The 12264-nt window shown below is 45.8% G+C and overlaps 1 protein-coding gene across 7 annotated transcripts in view; it reads right to left on the bottom strand.

Moving 5' to 3' along the window:
* The window catches only part of DYNC1I1 (dynein cytoplasmic 1 intermediate chain 1), a 602472-nt gene that overhangs the window by 538096 nt on the left and 52112 nt on the right, over positions 1–12264 (bottom strand). For all 7 annotated transcript variants that reach the window (XM_073677314.1, XM_073677309.1, XM_073677311.1 and 4 more), the window contains exons 3-5: positions 8910–9026; positions 7085–7199; positions 4919–5009 (exon numbers count right to left, since the gene is read on the bottom strand). In XM_073677314.1, the coding sequence (XP_073533415.1) occupies positions 4919–5009; positions 7085–7199; positions 8910–9026 (323 nt within the window). The remainder of the gene's footprint in view (positions 1–4918; positions 5010–7084; positions 7200–8909; positions 9027–12264) is intronic.

The raw sequence follows: 12264 nt of genomic DNA, 5'->3' as shown, positions 1-12264 counted from the left end.
ACTATGTGGGGCCCATTATACTTTATGGAGGACTATGTGGGGACAATTATACTGTGTGGAGGACTATGTGGGGCCCATTATACAGTATGGAGGACTATGTGGGGCCCATTATACTGTATGGCAGATTATGAGGGGCCCATTATACTGTATGGAGGACTATGTGGGGCCCATTATACTGTATGGAGGACTATGTGGGGCCCATTATACTTTATGGAGGACTATGTGGGGACAATTATACTGTGTGGAGGACTATGTGGGGCCCATTATACAGTATGGAGGGCTATGTGGGGCCCATTATACAGTATGGAAGACTATGAGGGGCCCATTATACTGTATGGAGGACTATGTGGGGCCCATTATTCTGTATGGAGGACTATGAGGGGCCCATTATACTGTATGGAGGACTATGTGGGGCCCATTATACTGTATGGAGGACTATGTGGGGCCCATTATACTTTATGGAGGACTATGTAGGGCCCATTATTCTGTATGGAGGACTATGAGGAGCCCATTATATTGTATGGAGGACTATGTGGGGCCCATTATACTTTATGGAGGACTATGTGGGGACAATTATACTGTGTGGAGGACTATGTGGGGCCCATTATACTGTATGGCAGATTATGAGGGGCCCATTATACTGTATGGAGGACTATGTGGGGCCCATTATTCTGTATGGAGGACTATGAGGGGCCCATTATACTGTATGGAGGACTATGTGGGGCCCATTATACTGTATGGAGGACTATGTGGGGCCCATTATACTTTATGGAGGACTATGTGGGGACAATTATACTGTGTGGAGGACTATGTGGGGCCCATTATACAGTATGGAGGGCTATGTGGGGCCCATTATACAGTATGGAAGACTATGAGGGGCCCATTATACTGTATGGAGGACTATGTGGGGCCCATTATTCTGTATGGAGGACTATGAGGGGCCCATTATACTGTATGGAGGACTATGTGGGGCCTATTATACTGTATGGAGGACTATGTGGGGTCATTATTCTGTATGGAGGACTATGTGGAGGCCATTATTCTGTATGGAGGACTGTGTGGGGCCCATTATACTTTATGGAGGACTATGGGGGGACAATTATAATGTGTGGAGGGCTGTTAATAGTTATCAACATTGGCCTGCGACTTTGTCAAAGTTTTTTATTTTGGCCCTCTCTTGATTTGAGTTTGACATCCCTGCCCTATAGCTACACCTGTAGTCGGCAGCTCTGCATTGATTAATCATAGAATTCAGGCTTTTTTTTGCTTCTACCACAAGGGGGCGCCATCGGCGTATTGATGTATTTAATAATCAGCGGGAAGTGTCTAAATCTGTGCCACATAGCGGAGAGCAGAAAGCCAGAATTCTGTACATCTTTCTGAACGTTTTCTTTCCATGCAGATATTTTTATAGGGTCCAATAATCAAGAATATTTGATAATCCTGCACCTAGAAAAGGGATGCGCCTGGTATTTATCATGAAATCACCCATATTAGTGATGGTTCTCTGTCATTCTTCATGTGAGAAGCTGAACGACAATGCCAAGTGCCGTCGCTGTGAATGGCGGCAATGTTCTTCCGTAATTTGTCTCCATTGTTACCATAAAGTGGCCTCATCTTTCGCGCCTTTGTCTTTGCGGCGTAATGACGGAGCGCTCCTGCCTTGTTTATATCACAATTTTATAGGCAGTAATCTGATAATAATAGCTAATCTATTAACACTTTGATTTTATAGAACAGATTAGAAGTTTATAGATTTAGAGGCCACACCGCCACCACAATAATTTACCAAGGGAAAATAAAAATTGCTCACATTTTGGATCTTTTGCAAACAATCCAAGGTTTTTTTTTCTATAGTAAATCATTGTCATGTATTATAGACGTCCTTCAGAGCAGCGCTCAATGTAACAGAGTGCAACCGCAAGGGGCCACATGTGACTAAAACGTTGGTCACCGCAGCGGGAAGAGTTTCAGCCGCATACGACCACCCGATGACGTCACACCTACCGAAATGTGGGAATACAGTGGTGTGAAAAAGTGTTTGCCCCCTTCCTGATTTCTTATTCGTTTGCATGTTTGTCACGCTTAAATGTTTCAGATCATAAAACAAATTTAATTACTAGACAAAGATAAAACAAGTAACGACAAGATGCAATTTTTAAATGAAGGTCTTTATTAGTAAGGGAAAAGAAATCCAAACCTACAGGGCCCTGTGTGAAAAAGTGATTGCCCCCTTCCTTAAAACATAAATTAACTGTGGTTTATCACATCTTTGGAAAGCTGAGTTCAATTTCTCTAGCGCCACACACAGGCCTGATTACTGCCACACCCGTTCTCAATCAAGAAATCACTTAAATAGGGCCTGAATGACAAAGTGAAGAAGACCAAAAGATCCTCAAAAGCTAGACATCATGCTGCAATCCAAAGAAATTCAGGAACAAATGAGAAACAAAGTAATTGAGATCTATCAGTCTGGGAAAGGTTATAAAGCCATTTCTAAAGCTTTGGGACTCCAGCGAATTACAGTGAGAGCCATTATCCACAAATGGCAGAAAACATGGAACAGTAGTGAACCTTCCCAAGAATGGCCAGCCGACCCAAAATTACCCCAAGAGCGCAGCAACGTCTCATCTAAAAGGTCACAAAAGACCCCACAACAACATCCAAAGAACTGCAGGCCTCACTTGCCTCAGTGAAGGTCAGCGTTCATGACTCCACCATAAGAAAGAGACTGGGCAAAAATGTCAAGCATGGTAGAGTTCCAAGACGAAAACCACTGCTGAACAAAAACAACATAAAGGCTCGTCTCAGTTTTGCCAGAAAACATCTTGATGATCACCAAGACTTTTAGGAGAATACTCTGTGGACTGACGAGACAAAAGTTGAACTTTTTGGAAGATGTATGTCCCAACACATCTGGTATAGAAGTAACGCAGCATTTCAGAAAAGGAACATCATACCAACAGTAAAATATGGTGGTCGCAGTGTGATGGACTGGGGCAGTTGTTGCTGCTAAGAGCGGCCCAACCAGTTATTAGGTTTAGGGGACAATCACTTTCTCACACAGGCCCCTGTAGGTTTGGATTATTTTTCCCTTAATAATAAAGATCTACATTTAAAAACTGCATTTGGTGTTACTTGTGTTATCTTTGTCTAATATTTACATTTGTTTTGTGATCTGAAACATGTAAGTGTGACAAACATGCAAAAGAATAAAAAATTAGGAAGGGGACAAACATTTTTTCACACCACAGTACTGTGCACGATACTAATACGGTAATTACAAGCAATTTTGCAATTTGCTGCAAATTAAATTTTTCACCCATTCTTGAGATATTAACACTTGTTTTTGTTTTCATCTCATTCCCTTGGAGACCGACCACCACTGCTAGACAGCGGAGAATGCGCAGCGCTTACAAGCTCTTTTCTATTAAGATTGTAAACACTGCTTTGAAACTTGAAAGGTGAAATTAAAAAATAATTATTACTGGAAGAGGCCAGGAGGGGGACATTATACCAGAAAGGGGCCCCAGATAGAAGACTTTATACCAGGAAGGGGCACAGGATGCGGAACATTATACCTGGAAGGGGCCCAGGATGGAGGACATTATTATAAGCTGGAAGGGACATTATTACAGGAAGGGGCTCGAGACGGGAGACATTAATTCAAGAAGGGGCCAGGATGGAGGATATTATTACTGGAAAGGGCCACAATGTGGAACATTATACCAAGAAGGGGCCTAGGATTTGAGACATTGTTATAAAATGGGGGTCATTATTACAGGAAGAGGTTCAAGACGGGAGATATTAATTCAGGAAGGGGCCAGGAGGGGGAACATTATTACTGGAAGGGGTCAGGATAGGGAATATTATACCAAGAGGGGGCTCAGAATGGGAGACATTGTTATAGGATGGGAGGTATTATTACGGGAAGGGGCTCAGGATGTGGATCATTATACTAAGAAGTGACCCAGGATAGGAGACATTGTATAGGATAGGTGGGGGGCATTGATTCAGGAAGGAGCAAGGAGGGGGACATTATTACTGGAAAGGGCCTTGAATGGGGAACATTATAACAAGAAGGGGCCCAGGATGGGAGACATTTTTATAGGATAGGGGGGGTCATTATTACAGGAAGGGGCTAAGGACTGGAGACATTAATTCAAGAAGAGGCCAGGACGGTGGACAATATTACAAGAAGGAGAAAGACCGGGGGACATTATTACAAGAAGGAGACAGTACGGGGGACATTATTACGTAGGGGGCGAATACACATGTTTTTATAGGTTACAGAATGTCACAAGGGACCATATGTCTGACCATTATGAAAGTGGGGGCCCAGGTCCGAATTTAGCACATCGGACTCTAGTTACGCCACTACCTATGGAGGCTTTCAGTAGGTCCCTCATTGCCATTACAAGACCATCGGCATCCCATTTCCAACCTCTTAAATGCCCCTGTCACAATTGACAGCAGAAACTAAAGGGTTAAACTGTTGCAATCGGAGCAGGTAGACTCGGGTGCCGGCCGTACAGCACAGCTGGCACTCGCACAGTGTGGAGCAGCCTCAGCTCCATACATGCAGAATACACAGGGCACAGTGGGCCCAGCACTTGCCCGGATGCTGGTGCTGGCCCTGCTGAGTCCGGACCCCCGGTATGCCCCCTGACTTGTCCTCAGATTCAGGCCCCATCCGGTATTTATTCCACACGTCTGTGGGCGTCAGTCCTGGTTTCCTATAGATCTGGATCTGGGGGCCATGTGGAATGAGGGTTAGCATGAGAGGCATGAGCACATTATCATGGCGGCGGTGAGAGAAAAGCGCGGTGTGCACCATGACGGAGATGGATCGCCATTGGCGCGGTGCATAAACTACATCCCTACAATCACATGCATGGGTACAGGACGCAGGACTCACCGTCCCATGATGGCGCCGTCCACCGAGTCCTGACTGCCGGCCTCGCTGGGCGTGCTCAACGACTTGGATGAAGGCGACATTGGGGTGGGGACTGGAATAAGGAAAAAGATAATCAGTATCTGAGGTTGTGACTCTGATCGCTATTATACAGATGTAGCAGAGCTGAATGTGTCCTGTAACTTTCTTCCTTGCTGTCACCATGAGTTGGGTTAAATGACACAATCAGCTCTGCTACATCTGTAGCAAAGAGATATTTCGCTTTCATACGGACATGACGACAGATGAGCAATTTGATTCATTCCTCCTAGATCTCGCATCTTGACCGGTCCTCCATGGCAGCAGGTCTTCACTTCTGTCCCCGACACCCTGGCCCCCTAAGGTTCTTACTGAGCCCCTAGTGACTTGGACTCATGTGACGTTTGCCCAGTGAACCCTGGTGGTCTATGGCAGAGAAGGGGTCACTGTCAGTGTACCTGGTGGTCTAGAGTAGTGAAGGGGTTAATGTCGGCATCCTTAGTACTTCAAGATAGTAAAGGGGTCATTGAAAAATTCCTGATGGTGTAGGACAGAAAAAGGGTTAATGTCAGTATTCCTGGTGGTCTAGGACAGAAAAGGAATTGATAAAAAATAAATAAATAAAATAAATAAATCACAGGGTCCCTGGTGGCCTGGGTAAGTAAAGGAACTAATAGCAGGATCCCTGGTGGTCTAGAGCAGCAATGAGGTAATTCTAGGATCCCTGGTGGTCTAGAGCAGCAATGAGGTAATTCTAGGATCCCTGGTGGTCTAGAGCAGCAATGAGGTAATTCTAGGATCCCTGGTGGTCTGGGGCAGTAAAGAGGTAATTCTAGGATCCCTGGTGGTCTGGGGCAGTAAAGAGGTAATTCTAGGATCCCTGGTGGTCTGGGGCCGTAAACAGGTAATTCTAGGATCCCTGGTGGTCTGGGGCAGTAAAGAGGTAATTCTAGGATCCCTGGTGGTCTGGGGCAGTAAAGAGGTAATTCTAGGATCCCTGGTGGTCTAGGGTAGCAATGAGGTAATTCAAAGATTCCTGGTGGTTTGTGCAGTAAAGGAGTTCGATCCATGGTCCCTGATGGTTTGGGCAGTAAAGGAATAAATGTCTGGGTTCCTTGTAGTGTGGAGCAGTAAAGGGGTAATTGACGAGTCCCTGGTGGTCTAGGCCCAATAAGTAAAATAAAAGGATTAATGATTGCATCCCTAGTGGGCTAGGGCAGTAAGTGGGTAATTGTAGTACCTCTAGTAGTGTAGGGCAGAAAAGGGGTTACGGTAAGGATTGCCTAGAAAAATAAAGGGGTAATTGCAAGATCCCTGTGATCTGGGGCACAGAATGAGTTAATGTCAGTATCCCTGGTGGTTTAAGGTAATGAAGTAGTTAATGTCACTATTATAAATAGTTTAAAGTAACAAATGGGTAAATAACGAATCCTGGTGGTCTAGTGCAGAAAAGGGGTTAATGTCAGGATCCCTGGTAGTCTAAAACAGTGACGTGAAAATTCTAGAATCACTGGAGGTCTGGGGCAGTAAAGGAGTTAATGTCAGGATCCCTGGTGGCCTAGAGCAGTAAAGGGGTAATTGAAAAAGTGTTACTTTCAGGATCCCTTGTGGTGTAGAGCAGTTAAGGGGTTAATATCAGTATCCCTAGTAGTCTAGGGAAGTAAAGGGGTTATTGTCAAAATTTCTGGTGGTCTAGGGCAGTAAACAGTAAAGGGTCTATGGAAATGAAGAGGTTAATTACTTTTAGGATTCCCGCTGGGGTGCAGTGAAGGGGAAAATATTTCATATCTGGGGTCTAGTGAATACTCCCCCCTCCGGGCTCCTGGGCTGTACTGTCTGATCATTCAGGTTCCAGTGTTCGGAGAGCATAGAAATGAGGGCAGCAATGGGATAGAGAGGACACAGCAGCTCGTGGTGTACCGTTGTGCAGCAGCATTGTCCTCTCTGGGATCAGGTAGAGCGCTCTGCCTGATTAATATGGATGCAGATCAGAAAGTTCATCTGGGAGAAAACTATGCAGAGGGAGGTGTAAATCTTGCACAGAATAAAGGGAACAGTGACTGAGAAGGCTCCCAGGTGGGCTTAGTGTCCAGATGCCCCCCGAGGGTCTTACATGCCAGTGGTATGTATAACCTTGTACAATGGGAATACCTAAGGAAGGCTCCGGAGAGATCCCGATGCTCTGCAGTAAAGCTTCCGTCTCACGTCTTTTGCGGTCCAGGTCCGTGTCTTCATGGATGGGTTCAATTTTCTGCTGCTGCTCGGCCTATAGAAGGCGAACAAAAAATTAACATGTTTGTGGGGACATTTTTTTTTACTTAAATACATGTATTTGGGGCTAAAAAATAATTTTTACAATTAGCTTTCATTATAAATGTGGCACCTTCTATAGCCTCTGTGTTTCACTATTACTGGCTGCAGAATGAGTTAATTAAGAATCTGTCAGTGAGCTCAGTTTGCCAAGAGTTTTAAGACTGACACAGATTTTGTTTTTTGCTGCTTCAGTTTTTATAGTGGCAATTTGTAGTAACTCTGATTGTTATGAAAATTCATCAGAGCAATTGCAAAACAAATGCAAAATCATTCCTTTCCTTGAAAATTAAATTTAAACACGAAACCCCATTTCCACAGATTCTCAGCCCGGCCACACAATGAGCAGCTTTCATAATTTCAGTAATCCTCTTGTTGGATCAGGAGAAAGTGTTAACGAGAACAAGGCAGCTCATATCACTCTGTTAGGTTGCTTTATAAGGGGGTTGGTGCTTGAAATTGTTTTTTTTTTCTGTTAACTATGTTATTCCCAAGGAAACAAGTGCAGTCATCATTGCTTTGCATCAAAGGGCTTTACAGGCAAGGACATTGCTGCTTGTAAGATAGCCCTTAAATGAACCATTAATCAGATTATCAAGAGCTTCAAAGACAGAGGTTCAATTGCTGTGAAGAAGGTTTCAGGGGGGTCCAAGAAAGTCCAGCAAGTGCCAGGACTGTCTCCTAAAGAGGATTCAGCTATGGGATCAGCTCCATACCAGTGCAGGGCTTGCTCAGGAATGGCAGCAGGCAGGAGTCAGTGCTTCTGCACCCACACTGAGACGAAAGCTTTTGGACGCTGCCTGATGTTAAGAATGGCAGCAAAGAAGCCACTTTTCTCCAAGAAAAATATCAAGGAAGACTGAGATTCTGCAGGAAGAGCAGGGATTGGACTTCAGAGGACGGGGGTACAGTTATTTTCTCTGATGAAGCCCCTTCAGACTGTTTGGGACATCTGGAAGAATGATTGTCAGAAGAAAAGGTGAGCGCTACCATGAGTACTGTGTCTGCCATCAGTAAAGCCTCCAGAGAGAGTCCACGCGTGGGGGGATTCTCATCCATGGAGGGGGCTCATCACAATTTTCGCTAAGAACACGGCCATAAATAAAGAATGGGACCTAAACTTTCTCCAAGAGCAACTTCTCCCATCATACAGGAGCAATGTGGTGATGAAGCTTTTTCCAACATGATGGAGACCGTGTCACCAGGCAAAAGTGATAACTAAGTGGCTCGGTGAGCAAAATAGTTACATTTTGGGTCCATGGCCAGGAAATTCCCCAGTCAATCCCATTGAGAACCTGTGGTCAATTCTCAAAAAATGGACAAACAAAACCCCAGAAATTATGGTAAACTTTAAGCACCAAGAATGGGCGGCCATCAGTCAGAATTTGGCCCAGAAGGTGATATCCAGGGCAGAAGTCTGGAGAAATAAGGGGCAGCGCTGGGAATATTGAGGCTTTTCATAAACTTCATGATTTGTCAATAAAAGTTTAAAAACTTATGAAATGTTTATAATTGTAACCACAGAAACATCCGACTAAAAAAATCTAAAATCTCTGAAGCCTTAAAATGTGAAAAACAAAATTTGTTTCAGTCTAAAAACTTTTGGCCACGACTGTACAGTGTGAAGCCCCCTCCAAACAGCCCCTCATATCTCAGCTTCCCAAACCTCTTTCTTCTTCCTCTCCTCTTCTTTGCGTTTCTTCTCCTCTCGTATTTGCGCTAATCGTTGTTTCTTCCTTTCTAGTTCCGCCTTCAGGTCACTTTTATCCGACATTATGGATTCCTGAGGAAATAAGAGCGCCCGTTAATCTCCTTATTTAAAATAAATCAAAAGGGTTTTCCGGCAATTAAATAATTAATTTGATTAAATTATTAATTAGAATAGTTTAAAATGAATGGTCTTGTGTGGAGATTCTGCTGTTACCATTGTTATAGCGCTCCCTAGTGTTGCATATTGGGTATGGCGCCCCCTCCTGTTGTTTTGATTCGCTCTCAGATATGTCCAGCAGCTCGGTCTGTGCCAGAAACAAACTGTTCTTTATGGATTCACTTAATGCCAAATATTAGGGCAGCTCTGCCCCACCTCCCGGACTGGGGTCTTAATACTGGAGGTCTGGGGTCTTTATTAAGGTCTGATATGTGATATTTATAAGGGGATGGTGTTGTCTGTATAAAAGGCAGGTCTGTTCAGTATTAAAGAGAACTCGTCACTATTTTTCACCCGGTGTAAATGCCGCTGTTCTCCTGAATCTGCCGATGTTTTCCTTTGCTCCTGCGCCCTCGCGGTTCCTGAGATATGACCCCCTTTGCTCTTCATATAAATTTGTTCTTTTTAGCCACCTAGGCGTAGTCTTCAATTCTTCTCTTTTGGCCTCTTCTTGAAGACCACGCCCACTTGGTCTAACAAAACTCCATTTATATACATGGGAAAAAATGGCCGTATCTCAAGAATGGAGAGGTGCAGGAAGAAAAGGAAAACATCATCATCAATCTGGTCTAGATTGTGTATAAAGAGCAGGTCTGTCTTAAGGGTGGGGGCTTGCTCTGGGGTCAGTATTTAGGGGGAGACATAATGTGTGAGATACACAACACTCATTCTGCAATAATCAAATAGAAAAATATCAGCACTCCTATTTATCTTGAAAGCGGAAATTCATATAATTTACGATCCAAACCCCCCAAAAAATGTCACGTTTCGGTCTACACTAGACCTTCATCCCACTGAAAAGATACATACAGATATATACGCATTCATAAGAGATAAACCCTACATAACATATATAAAAAACAAAATGCAATACATAAATACAGATGTTGGTATGTAGCAAAATGAGCAAAACAGTATACACGCTGCAGTGTAAAGCATCCTGTGCAGTTTCGCCTGTTTTCCAGCTCGCGTGTCATTCTGTAACTGTTTATTCTCTCCGCCGAGCGCTGATCTAATCACGATGTATTCACTATAATAAATGGATGTTGCTATTTGTCTCCACTTTTGACCTAAACAGCTTGGACTTTACACTGATACAATGTATCAGAGCGGAAAAATGAAACAAACCAGACAAGAGAGAGATTTGTGCTCCTTATGTGTAGACAGGAGAGAGATTTGTGCTCCTTATGTGTAGATGTGACACCCAGCTGTGTATGGAGCCACAGATCCTGGAGGGGTGCATTTCAGGATTTCTCCACAAGAGGCCCTCAGAGCATACACACACCTCCACCCTACCTCAGACCACCAGAGGGAGCCCGGATAGGGATATAAATACGGAGGGTGGAGCTAGGCAGTGAGAGTCTGTGAGTTAGTTCTCCTCAGGGAGTGAGTGGAGACAGAACAGTCTGGAGTCCACAGCCAGTTCCTGCAGCGTGAGACACAGAGAAACAGGTCAGTCTGCAGTGGAGCTCAGTCAGACTCAAGCAGCTCGAGTTAAGTGAGCTAGGAGCGTTGCTGATGCTCAGAGAGCAGCAGAAGAGGCAGCCAGCTAACTGCCAGTGTGTATAGCCTAGTGAGAACCCGAGTAGGCCGAAGGGTAGAGGAGTGAGTAGCATTGGGGGCAGAGGAGCTTTACCAGCTCCCCCAAGAAACCATATACCGGACACCGGGTCCGAGTCTGCAGGGATTCTTTACACCCAGCAGAAGACAACCAGAACCCCTGGCAAACTACATGTCCCAGGAATACCAAACGCTGACTGTTATACCAGGGTCAGGAGTTACCGAAGCCCCATATACCAGGGAGTGTGTACTCCAACAGAAGGCCCTACCACAGGATCAGCCGGTCCAGAACAGAGACTAAGTTAGGCCTAGCTCCAGGCAAGCCAGAGACTAACACTAAGCGGCGAAGAAACAGGAGGCCCTACACCTGCTCACTGGGAAGAGTCCTGCAGTGCACCCCTCAACCTACAGTACTCTGGATGGTACCTGCATTTCCAACAGTAAAAGGTACAGAAGCAAACCATGTGTGTGTGTCCCCTGTTCTTCCTTGGACCCGGCTGGGTCACCGCCATATCATGCACCTCGTCAAACATCACTGCCCTGAGGCCTAGCTCCACCTGTGGGGAGCTACACCATCAAAGCTGCCGTAACACCGGCCTCAGTGGACTGCCGCAGCGCTGGTGATCCTCACCAGACACCACAGGTGGCGTCCCGAACTTTGACATTTCATTTTCCCCTTTTTAAGAGAGACCTCAGGGTACGGGCACGGGAGCCGACCACCGAGACATCCCCCAAGACCAGGCATTAAGGCCCGGGCGCCGAGTAGTCCCCATCCCCTGGGCACCACATCTCTCTAACTGGCGTCACGAACAGGATTGCGTGCCCGTTGCCACCGGGTACTGTGCGCCTTAAGAAACTGTAAAACTCACAGTGGTGAAGCTTTTCCCGCCATTCTCTGGAGTTTCCCGCCACTGGCCGTCATCTTTCCGGTCGCCGCGCGGGAAGAAGAGGGGCGTAACCGCTGGAAGCGCGCAAAGTCGAGGACACACCCCACGCACTGACGCAGCGTCAGGTCCTGGCAGGGAGCCCCAGCGAACGATCTGATGTGGAACGTAAACAACGCAAGGTCCTACCAGAAGACCGTCACCTGCGGAGCTGCGGCCTACAGAAGGAAGGTAGGCCACGGTTCACTAGGGGGGCGCCAAGATGTTGCAGCAACAACCCGACGTCGCGGCTCAGGCTGACAGCCCCGATGATGCACCCGCCGCTGCGCAAGACGGAGCAGCCGCTCCATCACCAGGGCCTGTAGCCCCTATCGTACCACTGACTTTACCATACATGCCTGGAGCAAAGTGGCTCCCCCAGTACAGCGGCAAGCCAGACACCCTGTCTGGATTCAAGCGCAAAATATGCAGCATCCTGGACATGTATTCTATGACGGGCAAACAAAGAGCTGCAGTAGTTGAGGGACAATTGACTGGTGCTGCGGAGAGAGAAGTAGAGACCTGGTCGGCTGCAGATCAGGAATCAGTGTCCGCAATTTTCAAAAAGTTACAGACTGCCTTTGAGGACCGCACTGAAGCCGACCTCCGGA

This window comes from Phyllobates terribilis, unplaced genomic scaffold (assembly GCF_046119375.1).
Source record: "Phyllobates terribilis strain yellow unplaced genomic scaffold, ASM4611937v1 Scaffold_4__5_contigs__length_816908805, whole genome shotgun sequence".
Lineage (NCBI taxonomy): Eukaryota > Metazoa > Chordata > Amphibia > Anura > Dendrobatidae > Phyllobates > Phyllobates terribilis.
Note: the sequence above shows the minus strand (reverse complement) of the source record. Positions and strands in the feature narration are given on the sequence as shown.